Consider the following 12,901-nt stretch of genomic DNA (forward strand, 5'->3'; position numbering starts at 1 on the left):
ATTTCTCTTTTTTTTGCAGCGCCTGCACCATTGAAATAGAATTTAAATGAAGCTCCGGATAGCATCTGAGGCCATATATCTAAACAAGCATAGATCAGAAGAGGAGAGATGCAAAGGCCGCATCCCTGCTTGAAGCCTGTGCTCGCTCTCTGAAGTGTTCCCTGTTGCTCTGACTGATGATCTATTCCCCGTTCAGGCCTGAAAATAAATAATAATCTGCCGTAGTCTCAGAACAGTAACTAATATGAAGGTGAAAACCTCCAAAGTATTTCTGGACCAAGACTGGGGCGTAATTGGGCCCATGAGGCCATATTTATTTCTAAACAGAATTGATGGGACCGATGAAGCTCTGTAAATAGATAATTCATTAATAAGTAAAGCCCTCCGAGTGGTTTCCTTTGGAGAGAATTAAGATGTTTAATGTGACATGAAGGGGCTGCGGGTGGCAGTCATATTTGTTTTATTACTCACAGCAAGCTAGGTCAAAGAAGGAGCAATGGACGGAGGGGACCCAGAGGTTGGAGGAACCCGTGTCGAAGATGACAGTAAATTTCTGAGGAGGCGTCCCAATGGTGATCTCGCCATAGTACTGGGCCTGGGAGAGACAAGGAAAGCAGTCAGAGAATTGGGAGGGGACTTTATAGCACTCATACATAATATTAAATAGGTTGGGCGACTATTAAGACTTATCCCCTATCCGCAGAACAGACAAGTGCGTGATCACAGGGAGTCTGATCGCTGGTACTCTCAGCCATCTTGACAAAGGAGTCCTGAGGTTTCCTTCAGAACATAGATGGAGATAGCTAAGCACTGCTCCCATGGACGCAAATAAAGTGTCAGCGCACTTGTGTGATCAGTCACCACTCCGTTCTGACAAAAGGCTCTGGAAACTATTTTCGAGTGTCTCCTATTGGATTGGAGTGGCACACCACCAATCCCATCTATTGTCTATGGCTGCTCCATTCTGACAGGAGACTCAGGACATTACTATGAAGATCCTGGGGTTCCCAGCAGTCAGACCCCCCACAATCATACACTTATTACTTGTGCTGTGGATATTGGATACATTAATGGTGGAAAAGCCCTACTGTACTTCATCTCCACAATACTCAGTGTCTCATCATTACATTACGTACCTTGCACTGATCCTGAGCTGCAGCCTATATATGACTCCAGAGCTGCATTCTCATTTCATTTCTGCTAATTCTTATTGGTGCCAGTCGACAAGCTCCTTATCAGACGAATCCTTGGCTGAGCTTATATAGCAGTGATGCTGTCAATTTTCCCCACTCTGGGGTACTCCGGTGAAAATCTTTTTTTTTTTTTTTTTTTTTCAGATTAACTGATTTTAGATAGTTATATTGATTTGTAATTTACTTCAAAATATCAGGTTAACAAAATCTCAAGTCTTCCAGTACTTATCAGCTGCTGTATGTCCTACAGGAAGTGGTGTATTCTTTCCATTGTGACACAGTGCTCTCCGCTGCCACCTCTGTCCATGTCAGGAACTGTCCAGAGCAGGAGAGGTTTTCTATGGGGATTTGCTACTACTTTGGATAGTTGCAGTCATGGACAGAGGTGGGAGCAGAGAGCACTGTGTCAGACTGGGAAGAAAACACCATTTCTTGCAGGGCATACAGCAGCTTATTAGTACTGGAAGATTTGAGATTTTTAAATACAAGTAATTTACAAATCTGTATAACTTTCTGAATCCAGTTGATTTGAAATAAAAAGATGAAAGCTTAACTAGTAAAAGCATTACCAGTGACAACCAGTGAAAGCTCTACCCAGGACCTGAACCAGCAAGAAATGCTCAAATGTGAACGCATTTCTGTACTGTAGTATAGCCCAGTGGTTTCCTAAGGAAAGCCACAGGTTGGAAACTTTCTTATAGTTTATATCGCATCCATTGGAGTCCTTTTTCCCCTGTTTTTTTTAGTTGCTCTTGGCAATGCTATTTTATGGCGTTAAATGTTTTTTGTATGCACCAAGAAATTTTAGGCCTGTGTTTGGGTGGCATATGCAGAGGTTTCTTGTACGGAATAGTGTTGCCAGTTTCTCTATTCCATAGAGTCATATGCAAAAAAAGCATGTGTTATCCAGTGCTACAAAAACATGGCCACTTTCTTTCAGAGACAACACGACTCTTGTCTCCAGTTCAGGTGCAGTTTGCAATTAGGCTCCATTCACTTCAATAGAACTGAACAGCAAAATCCCACCCAAGCTGGAGACAAGAGTGGGTCTGTCTCTGGAAGAAAGTGGCCATGTTTTTGTAGCGCTGGATAACTCCTTTAACATGCTGCCATGTGTAACATATAGGACGGATGAACACTGCAAAGAAGACTGTCAAAATAGCCTAAAACTTTCAAAAGATGCTGTGAAAGTTAACATTTATAGACATAAAATAGCTTTGCCAAGAGTAACTAAAAGACGGGAGAAAAGGACTCCAATGGGAGCGATGGTATGCACAGGTAAGGTCTAGATGTCCAGAACGGATGGATGTTCATTAGAGATGAGTGAACCGGGTTCGGGCTCGAGTCGATCCGAACCAGAATGTTCGGTATTTGATTAGCTGGGGCTGCTGAACTTGGATAAAGCGCTAAGGTTGTCTGGAAAACATAGATACAGCCAATGACTATATCCATGTTTTCCACATAGCCTTAGGGCTTTATCCAACTTCAGCAGCCACCGCTAATCAAATGCCAAAAGTTCGAGTTTGGATCGACTCAAGCATGCTCCAGGTTCTCTCATCTCTAATGTTCATCGGTCACCTCAGTCCTATATACTCACATCTAAGTAGTTGATGAGTTTTTCAGGGATTGGCCCCAAATGATAGTTTGGCCTTTGGTTCACCACTTCTAGTCGGCTCCTTAGCTCCCCTCTGGTCATAAAGTCAGGCAGTGTATGTCGAATGGATTGGAACTTCTTGAGGGGTATCCTGAAAAACAAAGAAATATGATGTGACTTCTGGTGCCAGCACTTAAAAAACATGGGTTTGCGAGACGCCTCTATCAACCCTATCACAGAAAGGACATAAGCAAGAGGGCCTCTATAACATTGGGGACCTAAAACAGGAAACCCCCTTTAAATGTATAATACCATGCAAATAATGCAGTTTATTATGCAGATTTTATTGATTTTATTTATTGATGCATTTTTTTTATTACCATTGGAAGATGGAGATAAGTGGCTTTGTATCTGTCTATCTCATAGGTTAACGAATGATCAATGAACTAAAACAGACAGACTGATGTTAGATCTTGTACCATACATTATAATATACCATTACAGCAGAGGTGCCATTGCAGTGTCCCAGTACAGGTGTGCCACTGAGCAGGGCCGGACTGGGACTAAAAAGCAGCCTTGGCAGTCTAACCCTACCAGCCCACATACAATACCCCCGGAGTTTGTTTGCAGTGCCCTCACAAGGTACGATTAACCAAGCAGCCAGGCCGCACAAATGATCATTATATTGCTATTAGCGACAGTGAGATGTGCAGGCGATAGCAATATATTTTATTGCCCGCACAAAAGATAAGATCAGCCAATGATTCTGTGTTAATGCCCTTTTACACGAGTCGATTATCAGCCAAAGGAGCATTTCTATCATTGCTCCTTGCCAATAATCAGCTCTTACCGGTCTTAAGAGCGCAATGCAAGCTGTGGCAAACTCTGATTTACTAGGTCAAAACCTTTGCCACTCATTTCATATGGTGACCTCCATCATCATCACAAGAAGGCGAAAAAAAGGACCACGGACACTAATGACAGAAATAAGTGTCCACTACCACTACACAAAGAACGATAAAACGGATAATACATAGGTGCACTGGAAAGTATCATTATAAAGTACATAATACAGAACTGATCAGACGCAGTCTCAGGCAGAATGTGCCATTATAGAGAATCTCCCACCTTCCTAAAAGGGGTTATCCAGCGTGGGGGCTATTTTTAGATCTGGCCGGGGAGGAGGTGGCTGAAAGAAAAGACGTTCACTCACCTCCCTGGTTCCAGCGGCGGCTCCAGCATCGCGGCGCTTCGGTGCCCGGTTCCCGGCCGCTTCCGGATGTCTGACGTGGGCCCGAGACGTGATGTCTCAGGTCTGCTCAACCACTCAGTGAAGGAGACAAAAGTTTTTGTGAGAGCTTGTGAGGAAAACTATTATAAAGTGCTAAACCCAAAGGTGAGGAAACTGTCACCTGGGTTCAACCTTGCCTATGCCTGGGATTCTTATACAGTCAGGACTATCCAAAGCCAGGATTAGCCTGCAGTGGAGCAAAATGCACATAGCTGAAGTACTCCATTGGATCTTGCTTGGCTTACTAAGGTAATCTTGAGAGGTTAGCTTCGCCCTGTTGTTCAAGCCTGGGACTCGTACTATCAAACCTATCGGTCTTTCTTTGATCTACTTATTCTCAACCATGAGTACGAGAATTTTACACAAAGTTACTACAAACCATCCTGGCAGAGTACTGCACTACTTAGGCACAGTCACCAAGACAGCCCTCCAACCCAATCAACTCAGCTACACTTCCTAACTTAACTTCTTAACTGTTATCCACCAAGAGAAAGGACATTGTAGCGTTCCGTGATTATCTTTTGCACTCATTTCACCTGTTTTGTATTGCACTCAAGATCTTAAAGGGGAACTCCAGGTAGAGGTTAAAAAAAAAGAAACTTCTACAGAAGTATAAACCACCTATCTATTCCAGTTTGGGGTTTTTTTGTTCTGTTTTGTGTTTCTGCACTTCCTAGTTGAGCAGTTGTACACAGTACTACCGGTTCCAGAATGCAATGCTTTCCCTCAGCTGTTCATCACAGTCCCCCACCCTGCCCATTCCCTGCCCAAATCTGTTGCAGAACATCTAGGCTGTGTTCACACATTACAGTTTCATTGTGTTACTGAATTATTTGCAGTACTTTATCATTTCATTGTCCCACCCACCCAAACAGCACACTGTATTCTCTACCTGTAACACCACACAGCACACTGTATTCACTACCTGTAACACCACACAGCACACTGTATTCTCTACCTGTAACACCACACAGCACACTGTATTCTCTACCTGTAACACCACACAGCACGCTGTATTCTCTACCTGTAACACCACACAGCACACTGTATTCTCTACCTGTAACACCACACAGCACACTGTATTCACTACCTGTAACACCACACAGCACACTGTATTCTCTACCTGTAACACCACACAGCACACTGTATTCTCTACCTGTAACACCACACAGCACGCTGTATTCTCTACCTGTAACACCACACAGCACACTGTATTCTCTACCTGTAACACCACACAGCGCTGTATTCTCTACCTTTAACACCACACGGCACGCTGTATTCTCTACCTGTAACACAACACAGCACACTGTATTCTCTACCTGTAACACCACACAGCACGCTGTATTCTCTACCTGTAACATCACACAGCACACTGTATTCTCTACCTGTAACACAACACAGCACACTGTATTCTCTACCTGTAACACCACACAGCACGCTGTATTCTCTACCTGTAACACCACACAGCACGCTGTATTCTCTACCTGTAACACCACACAGCACACTGTATTCTCTACCTGTAACACCACACAGCACACTGTATTCTCTACCTGTAACACCATACAGCGCGCTGTATTCTCTACCTGTAACACCACACAGCACGCTGTATTCTCTACCTGTAACACCACACAGCGCTGTATTCTCTACCTGTAACACCACACCGCATATTGTATTCTCTACCTGTAACACCACACAGCACGCTGTATTCTCTACCTGTAACACCACACAGCGCTGTATTCTCTACTTGTAACACCACACTGCATGCTGTATTCTCTACCTGTAACACCACACAGCACACTGTATTCTCTACCTGTAACACCACACAGCAGGCTGTATTCTCTACCTGTAACACCACACCGCATATTGTATTCTCTACCTGTAACACCACACAGCACACTGTATTCTCTACCTGTAACACCACACAGCGCTGTATTCTCTACCTGTAACACCACACTGCACGCTGTATTCTCTACCTGTAACACCACACAGCACACTGTATTCTCTACCTGTAACACCACACAGCAGGCTGTATTCTTTACCTGTAACACCACACAGAACATTGGGGGGGGGGGTAGGAGGAGAGGCTGGGGGTCAGTGGGAGAGGCTGGGGGACAGAGGAGAGGCTGGGGGGCAGGGGAGCAGCTGAGAATGCAGGGGGGAGAGGCTGGAGGGCAGGGGAGAGGCTGGGGGTTAGGGGGAGAGGCTGGGAGGCAGGGGAGAGGCTGGGGGTTAGGGGGAGATGCTGGGGGGCAGGGGAGAGGCTGGGGGGCAGGGGAGAGGCTGGGGGGAAGACGGAGCAGCCGGGGGCAGGGGGAGCAGGGGCAGGATGGGCAGGCAGGCTGGTTCCCTCCCCCCATGCAGTGCCGAGGTCCGGGGTCCGGGGCCGGGGTGAGCTTCCGGCACACACAGCCTGACAGAGGCCGGAAGCTCACAGCTGCAGCCCCGCAGTCCCGGATCTTCTCCCCTGCTCGTCGATGACGTCACATCACGTGAGCGCCGCCGAGCAAGAGAGAAGATCAGGTATCGCAGGGCTGCAGCTGTGAGCTTCAGGCCTCTGTCAGGCTGTGTGTGCCGGAAGCTCACCCCGGCCCCAAACCCCGGCAATCAACGACACCCCCCCACCCGGCGCAGACTAAGCACCTGTGGGCCGGTGCCTACGGAGGAGGTTTAAAAAAAAAGAAAAGAAAAAAAAGAATAAAATAAAATAAGTGCTTCCTGCGGGTGCCGCCCCCCGCAGGGCGCCACCCTAGGCACCGGACCATGGGTGCCTAGTGGCAAATATGGCCCTGCACACAGCACACTGTATTCTCTACCTGTAACACCACACAGCACACTGTATTCTCTACCTGTAACACCATACAGCGCGCTGTATTCTCTACCTGTAACACCACACAGCACGCTGTATTCTCTACCTGTAACACCACACAGCGCTGTATTCTCTACCTGTAACACCACACCGCATATTGTATTCTCTACCTGTAACACCACACAGCACGCTGTATTCTCTACCTGTAACACCACACAGCGCTGTATTCTCTACTTGTAACACCACACTGCACGCTGTATTCTCTACCTGTAACACCACACAGCACACTGTATTCTCTACCTGTAACACCACACAGCAGGCTGTATTCTCTACCTGTAACACCACACCGCATATTGTATTCTCTACCTGTAACACCACACAGCACACTGTATTCTCTACCTGTAACACCACACAGCGCTGTATTCTCTACCTGTAACACCACACTGCACGCTGTATTCTCTACCTGTAACACCACACAGCACACTGTATTCTCTACCTGTAACACCACACAGCAGGCTGTATTCTTTACCTGTAACACCACACAGAACATTGGGGGGGGGGGGGTAGGAGGAGAGGCTGGGGGTCAGTGGGAGAGGCTGGGGGACAGAGGAGAGGCTGGGGGGCAGGGGAGCAGCTGAGAATGCAGGGGGGAGAGGCTGGAGGGCAGGGGAGAGGCTGGGGGTTAGGGGGAGAGGCTGGGAAGCAGGGGAGAGGCTGGGGGTTAGGGGGAGAGGCTGGGGGGCAGGGGAGAGGCTGGGGGGCAGGGGAGAGGCTGGGGGGAAGACGGAGCAGCCGGGGGCAGGGGGAGCAGGGGCAGGATGGGCAGGCAGGCTGGTTCCCTCCCCCCATGCAGTGCCGAGGTCCGGGGTCCGGGGCCGGGGTGAGCTTCCGGCACACACAGCCTGACAGAGGCCGGAAGCTCACAGCTGCAGCCCCGCAGTCCCGGATCTTCTCCCCTGCTCGTCGATGACGTCACATCACGTGAGCGCCGCCGAGCAAGAGAGAAGATCAGGTATCGCAGGGCTGCAGCTGTGAGCTTCAGGCCTCTGTCAGGCTGTGTGTGCCGGAAGCTCACCCCGGCCCCAAACCCCGGCAATCAACGACACCCCCCCACCCGGCGCGGACTAAGCACCTGTGGGCCGGTGCCTACGGAGGAGGTTTAAAAAAAAAGAAAAGAAAAAAAAGAATAAAATAAAATAAGTGCTTCCTGCGGGTGCCGCCCCCCGCAGGGCGCCACCCTAGGCACCGGACCATGGGTGCCTAGTGGCAAATATGGCCCTGCACACAGCACACTGTATTCTCTACCTGTAACACCACACAGCACACTGTATTCTCTACCTGTAACACCACACAGCACACTGTATTCTCTACCTGTAACACCACACAGAACGCTGTATTCTCTTCCTGTAACACCACACAGAACGCTGTATTCTCTACCTGTAACACCACACAGCACACTGTATTCTCTACCTGTAACACCACACAGCACGCTGTATTCTCTACCAGTAACACCACACAGCACACTGTATTCTCTACCTCTAACACCACACAGCACGCTGTATTCTCTACCTGTAACACCACACGGCACGCTGTATTCTCTACCTGTAACACCACACAGCACTGTATTCTCTACCTGTAACATCACACAGCACAATGTATTCTCTACCTGTAACACCACACAGAACAGTGTATTCTCTACCTGTAACACCACACAGCACACTGTATTCTCTACCTGTAACACCACACAGCACGCTGTATTCTCTACCTGTAACACCACACAGAACGCTGTATTCTCTTCCTGTAACACCACACAGAACGCTGTATTCTCTACCTGTAACACCACACAGCACACTGTATTCTCTACCTGTAACACCACACAGCACGCTGTATTCTCTACCTGTAACACCACACAGCACACTGTATTCTCTACCTGTAACACCATACAGCGCGCTGTATTCTCTACCTGTAACACCACACAGCACTGTATTCTCTACCTGTAACATCACACAGCACAATGTATTCTCTACCTGTAACACCACACAGCACGCTGTATTCTCTACCTGTAACACCACACGGCACGCTGTATTCTCTACCTGTAACACCACACAGTGCTGTATTCTCTACCTGTAACACCACACAGCGCTGTATTCTCTACCTGTAACACCACACAGCACGCTGTATTCTCTACCTGTAACACCACACAGCACGCTGTATTCTCTACCTGTAACACCACACAGCACACTGTATTCTCTACCTGTAACACCACACAGCGCTGTATTCTCTACCTGTAACACCACACAGCACGCTGTATTCTCTACCTGTAACACCACACAGCACGCTGTATTCTCTACCTGTAACACCACACAGCACACTGTATTCTCTACCTGTAACACCGCACAGCACACTGTATTCTCTACCTGTAAGACCACACAGCACTGTATTCTCTACCTGTAACACCACACAGCACGCTGTATTCTCTACCTGTAACACCACACAGCGCTGTATTCTCTACCTGTAACACCACACAGCACACTGTATTCTCTACCTGTAACACCGCACAGCACACTGTATTCTCTACCTGTAACACCACACAGCATACTGTATTCTCTACCTGTAACACCACACAGCACGCTGTATTCTCTACCTGTAACGCTGATATTGGAATAAAGTAAAGAACTTTTCGAATTTTCTTTTCATTTCCATGCACATATTATGATCAAGCATCTGTTATCTTTAAAGTTGAGCCCCACAATAAGGCTCTGATCCTCTCTGCCGTTTAGCATCATTTACTTGTGTTACTGCATCATACGCTGCAGTACGCTGCAGTACTGCAATGACACTCCAACATGTATGAACATAGCCCTAATTTTACCGCACACTTTTGCAAAATTAGAGAAATCACTGCAACACCTGCTTCTGGCCGGTCAGAGATGGTGAATCACACAGCCAGCCAAGCCTCCTGTGACATCACACCCTGCCTACTGTCTGCATCATCAGCCTGATCTCAGCAAACACACACAATGTGAGACAGAGGCATGGAAGATTTGTCTCCTAAGGGGGGAGAGCAGAAGGAGCAGGAGACAATGGCACAGAGGCCATTTTTCTTTACTTCCTGGATTTCAAACAGCTAACAGTGTGGCAGAACCGCACAGATAACCGCACAGATGGTAATACATTATATAGACACATCTATATAATTTTTAGGGTGCGTTCACACCTACAGGATCTGCAGCAGATCTGCAGCAGATTTGATGCTGTGTTCAGTTATTTAAATGAAATCTGCTGCAGAAAATCAGCTGCAGATCCTGTAGGTGTGAACGCACCATTAATGTACTTTTAATAGAAAAAAAGTTTTCCTTATCCGGAGTTCACCTTTAAGTAAACGCTATTCTAGTTAAGTGCTGGACTCATTTCTCTCCACCACACCTGTACCCACACATTGCAGTACCCTTACAAAGCCAAGTGCCAGTGTGTCTGGGGGTGAGTATCACCACTTCAGGCCACCGTGACAAGTGCACAAGTAAAACACCAACCAGCCCACTGCTGTTAACACCCAGCAACTCCGGGCTACAGAACTGCGACACAATGCATATTATACCGCAACTAAAGAGGTACCATGATGCAATTTTTGCTCAGCACCAACCACCGACCTCCAGCCTTGCCTACAGAGGCCATTACAGGAACCATGCGGCCTAACCCTATGTTTGTCTCTGTAGGGTAATCTGATATTATATGAGAAACTTTTTCACCTATTTAACCATATAACCATGTTTTATACCCTTACACTCTATTGCCAAAAACTTGCAAGAGAAGCAGATGTCCCAATGTAAGAAGTACATCTTTTATAATGACTGCATTATAAATAATACAAAATGCATATCTAATGTATCTGGTAAATGATGTTGAGTGTGTCCTCACTAGACTTCCATTTGTTCTTGTTTAAAAGCAATGGGTCACATATCTATAGGGCAATAGAAAAATCAAAGACACTTATTCAGAAGTAGCTGAGCTTGATGTCTGACCCCTGAGTGCCTTGAAACATCAAAGTCTTAAAGCAAAATTGTATTTGTATTTTTAAAGGAAACCTGCCATTAGTTTCATGCTGCTTGAACCAAGAGCAGCATCAAACAGGGACCAGCTCCCTATTAACAGCAGTCTCCCCTTCACCAAGGGCCCTATAGTAGCCATATGGGACTGTGGGTGAGATGCCTGGAACCATGGTGAATTAGGTGTGGTCTCCTCCCAGACTGTGATAATTTCTTACGCAGATTGCCATGTGGCTTACTGCCACCAACATGTGATGCTGCTGAGGAGACCATGTGAGGGGTGAGGAAGACTGTTGAACAGCAGATGTAAAGAAAGCTAGATTTTGAGGGTGGGGGCAAATGGCTAATCATTAGCACACTGCCTTTAGCCCCAGATATAAACTTCTACAAATGATTCCAGTATAATATCATGGCACCTGGCTGTGAAACTACATCTCTCAGCATGCATTGCATCTCGAAAACAACTAGGATGGTACTGTCCCTATATTGTAGTATCTGCCAACTACTAGCTCTATCTGTTTCTGCTTTACACAGTAAACACAGTATCTATCTATCTATCTATCTATCTATCTATCTATCTATCTATATTAATTAGAAACAACAGTGTCTCCTTTCCCCTATACTACTCAGGAGCGGCTGTTCCCCTCTCTTGGCCAGCTACTCACTGATTGGTGTGATGTCAGTGGTGAGAGGGGTTACAGATGAGGTGTTACAGCTTGCATAGCAACAGAAGAGACAAAGATCATGTGACCTGGGTCTCAGAACAGAGAGGCATGATAGAGAAGTGGAGACAGAGTGGACCAGAAAGTGAGGATTTTCAGCAGATTGAGGGTGTGAGTCAGGATGTACTGCAGACAAATGGGCCAATTCATGTAATATTATCTGCTGAAGATTTGAAGCCAAAGCCAGAAACAGACTATAAAGAGATATCTGGTCAAAAAGGAAAGCCTGAGATTTCTCCTCTTTTCAAATCCATTCCTGGCTTTGGCAGATAATCTGTCAGATAATTTTTCTGTGTAAATGGACCCTTACAACAAACAATCGTAGATTCTGGATGGGGACTGAACAGGGTTTAATCATTCATAACTGGAGTTCCCATTTAAATGCTTCCAGATTTAAAAAAAAGAAGTATGCAAATTACCTCTCCTGTAGAAGAAAGTTGTCTCTATTGTCACCTTTTGGAGGTAGCTCTCAGGACAATGATTTGGAGCACAGGTGTCAAACGTGCGGCCCTCCAGCTGTTGCAAAACTTCAATTCCCATCATGCCTGGCATGATGTGAATTTTAGTTTTGCCAAAGTTAAAGTGCTGCAAGTTTCACATATCTAGTTACCTCTAAGAGGCAACACTAGAAAGTCAGCTTTCTTCCTTTTGGAGGACAGCTACAACGGTAACTGTTTCACTTTCATAAGACCAGTCGTGGTCTCAATGCTATGACATTGGGAGAAGACTGCAGCTAAGCACTTTACTCCTTAGATTGTGTATGTAGATCAACCAAATGTTTTTTTTAAATTACTCTAATGTTTTTAGATTACCTAAAATTTTCTTGATGCCCAGGGTACATTTAGTATACATATATATATATATATATATATATATATATATATATATATATAAAAAAAACAGTTTATTTGGAAAAAAAAAATTCTTGACTGAGTACCCCTTTTAAGCACTAGGTTGTGAGAGAATACTTATTAGAAGCATCAGTATATCTGCATGTCTGTGCACATCTCTGGCCTTTGTTATAAGTCCATAATTCTGTCTGCAATTGCCAACAGAAGCTAGTACTCATGTTGTTCAATGGCCCCGTTCATGTGTACGGGGCCACGATCCATGCCTACAAAAAAGTACCTGTTGAAATGCTATGCTAATGATACTTATGCACATTCGTCCACAGTCAGACTGCATTACTGACCTGTAAATGTAGCCTCTCTGTCTCTTCACAGCTGCTCTCTCCTCCTTCTTCCGCTCC

At 46.1% G+C, this 12,901-nt stretch overlaps 1 protein-coding gene across 3 annotated transcripts in view; it reads right to left on the bottom strand.

The window, feature by feature from the left end:
• LOC138770136 (cathepsin D-like) overlaps nucleotides 1-12,901 on the bottom strand; it is a 55,245-nt gene that overhangs the window by 30,255 nt on the left and 12,089 nt on the right. For all 3 annotated transcript variants that reach the window (XM_069949073.1, XM_069949074.1, XM_069949072.1), the window contains exons 2-3: nucleotides 2,791-2,938; nucleotides 472-595 (exon numbers count right to left, since the gene is read on the bottom strand). In XM_069949073.1, the coding sequence (XP_069805174.1) occupies nucleotides 472-595; nucleotides 2,791-2,938 (272 nt within the window). The remainder of the gene's footprint in view (nucleotides 1-471; nucleotides 596-2,790; nucleotides 2,939-12,901) is intronic.

This window comes from Dendropsophus ebraccatus, chromosome 12 (assembly GCF_027789765.1).
Source record: "Dendropsophus ebraccatus isolate aDenEbr1 chromosome 12, aDenEbr1.pat, whole genome shotgun sequence".
Lineage (NCBI taxonomy): Eukaryota > Metazoa > Chordata > Amphibia > Anura > Hylidae > Dendropsophus > Dendropsophus ebraccatus.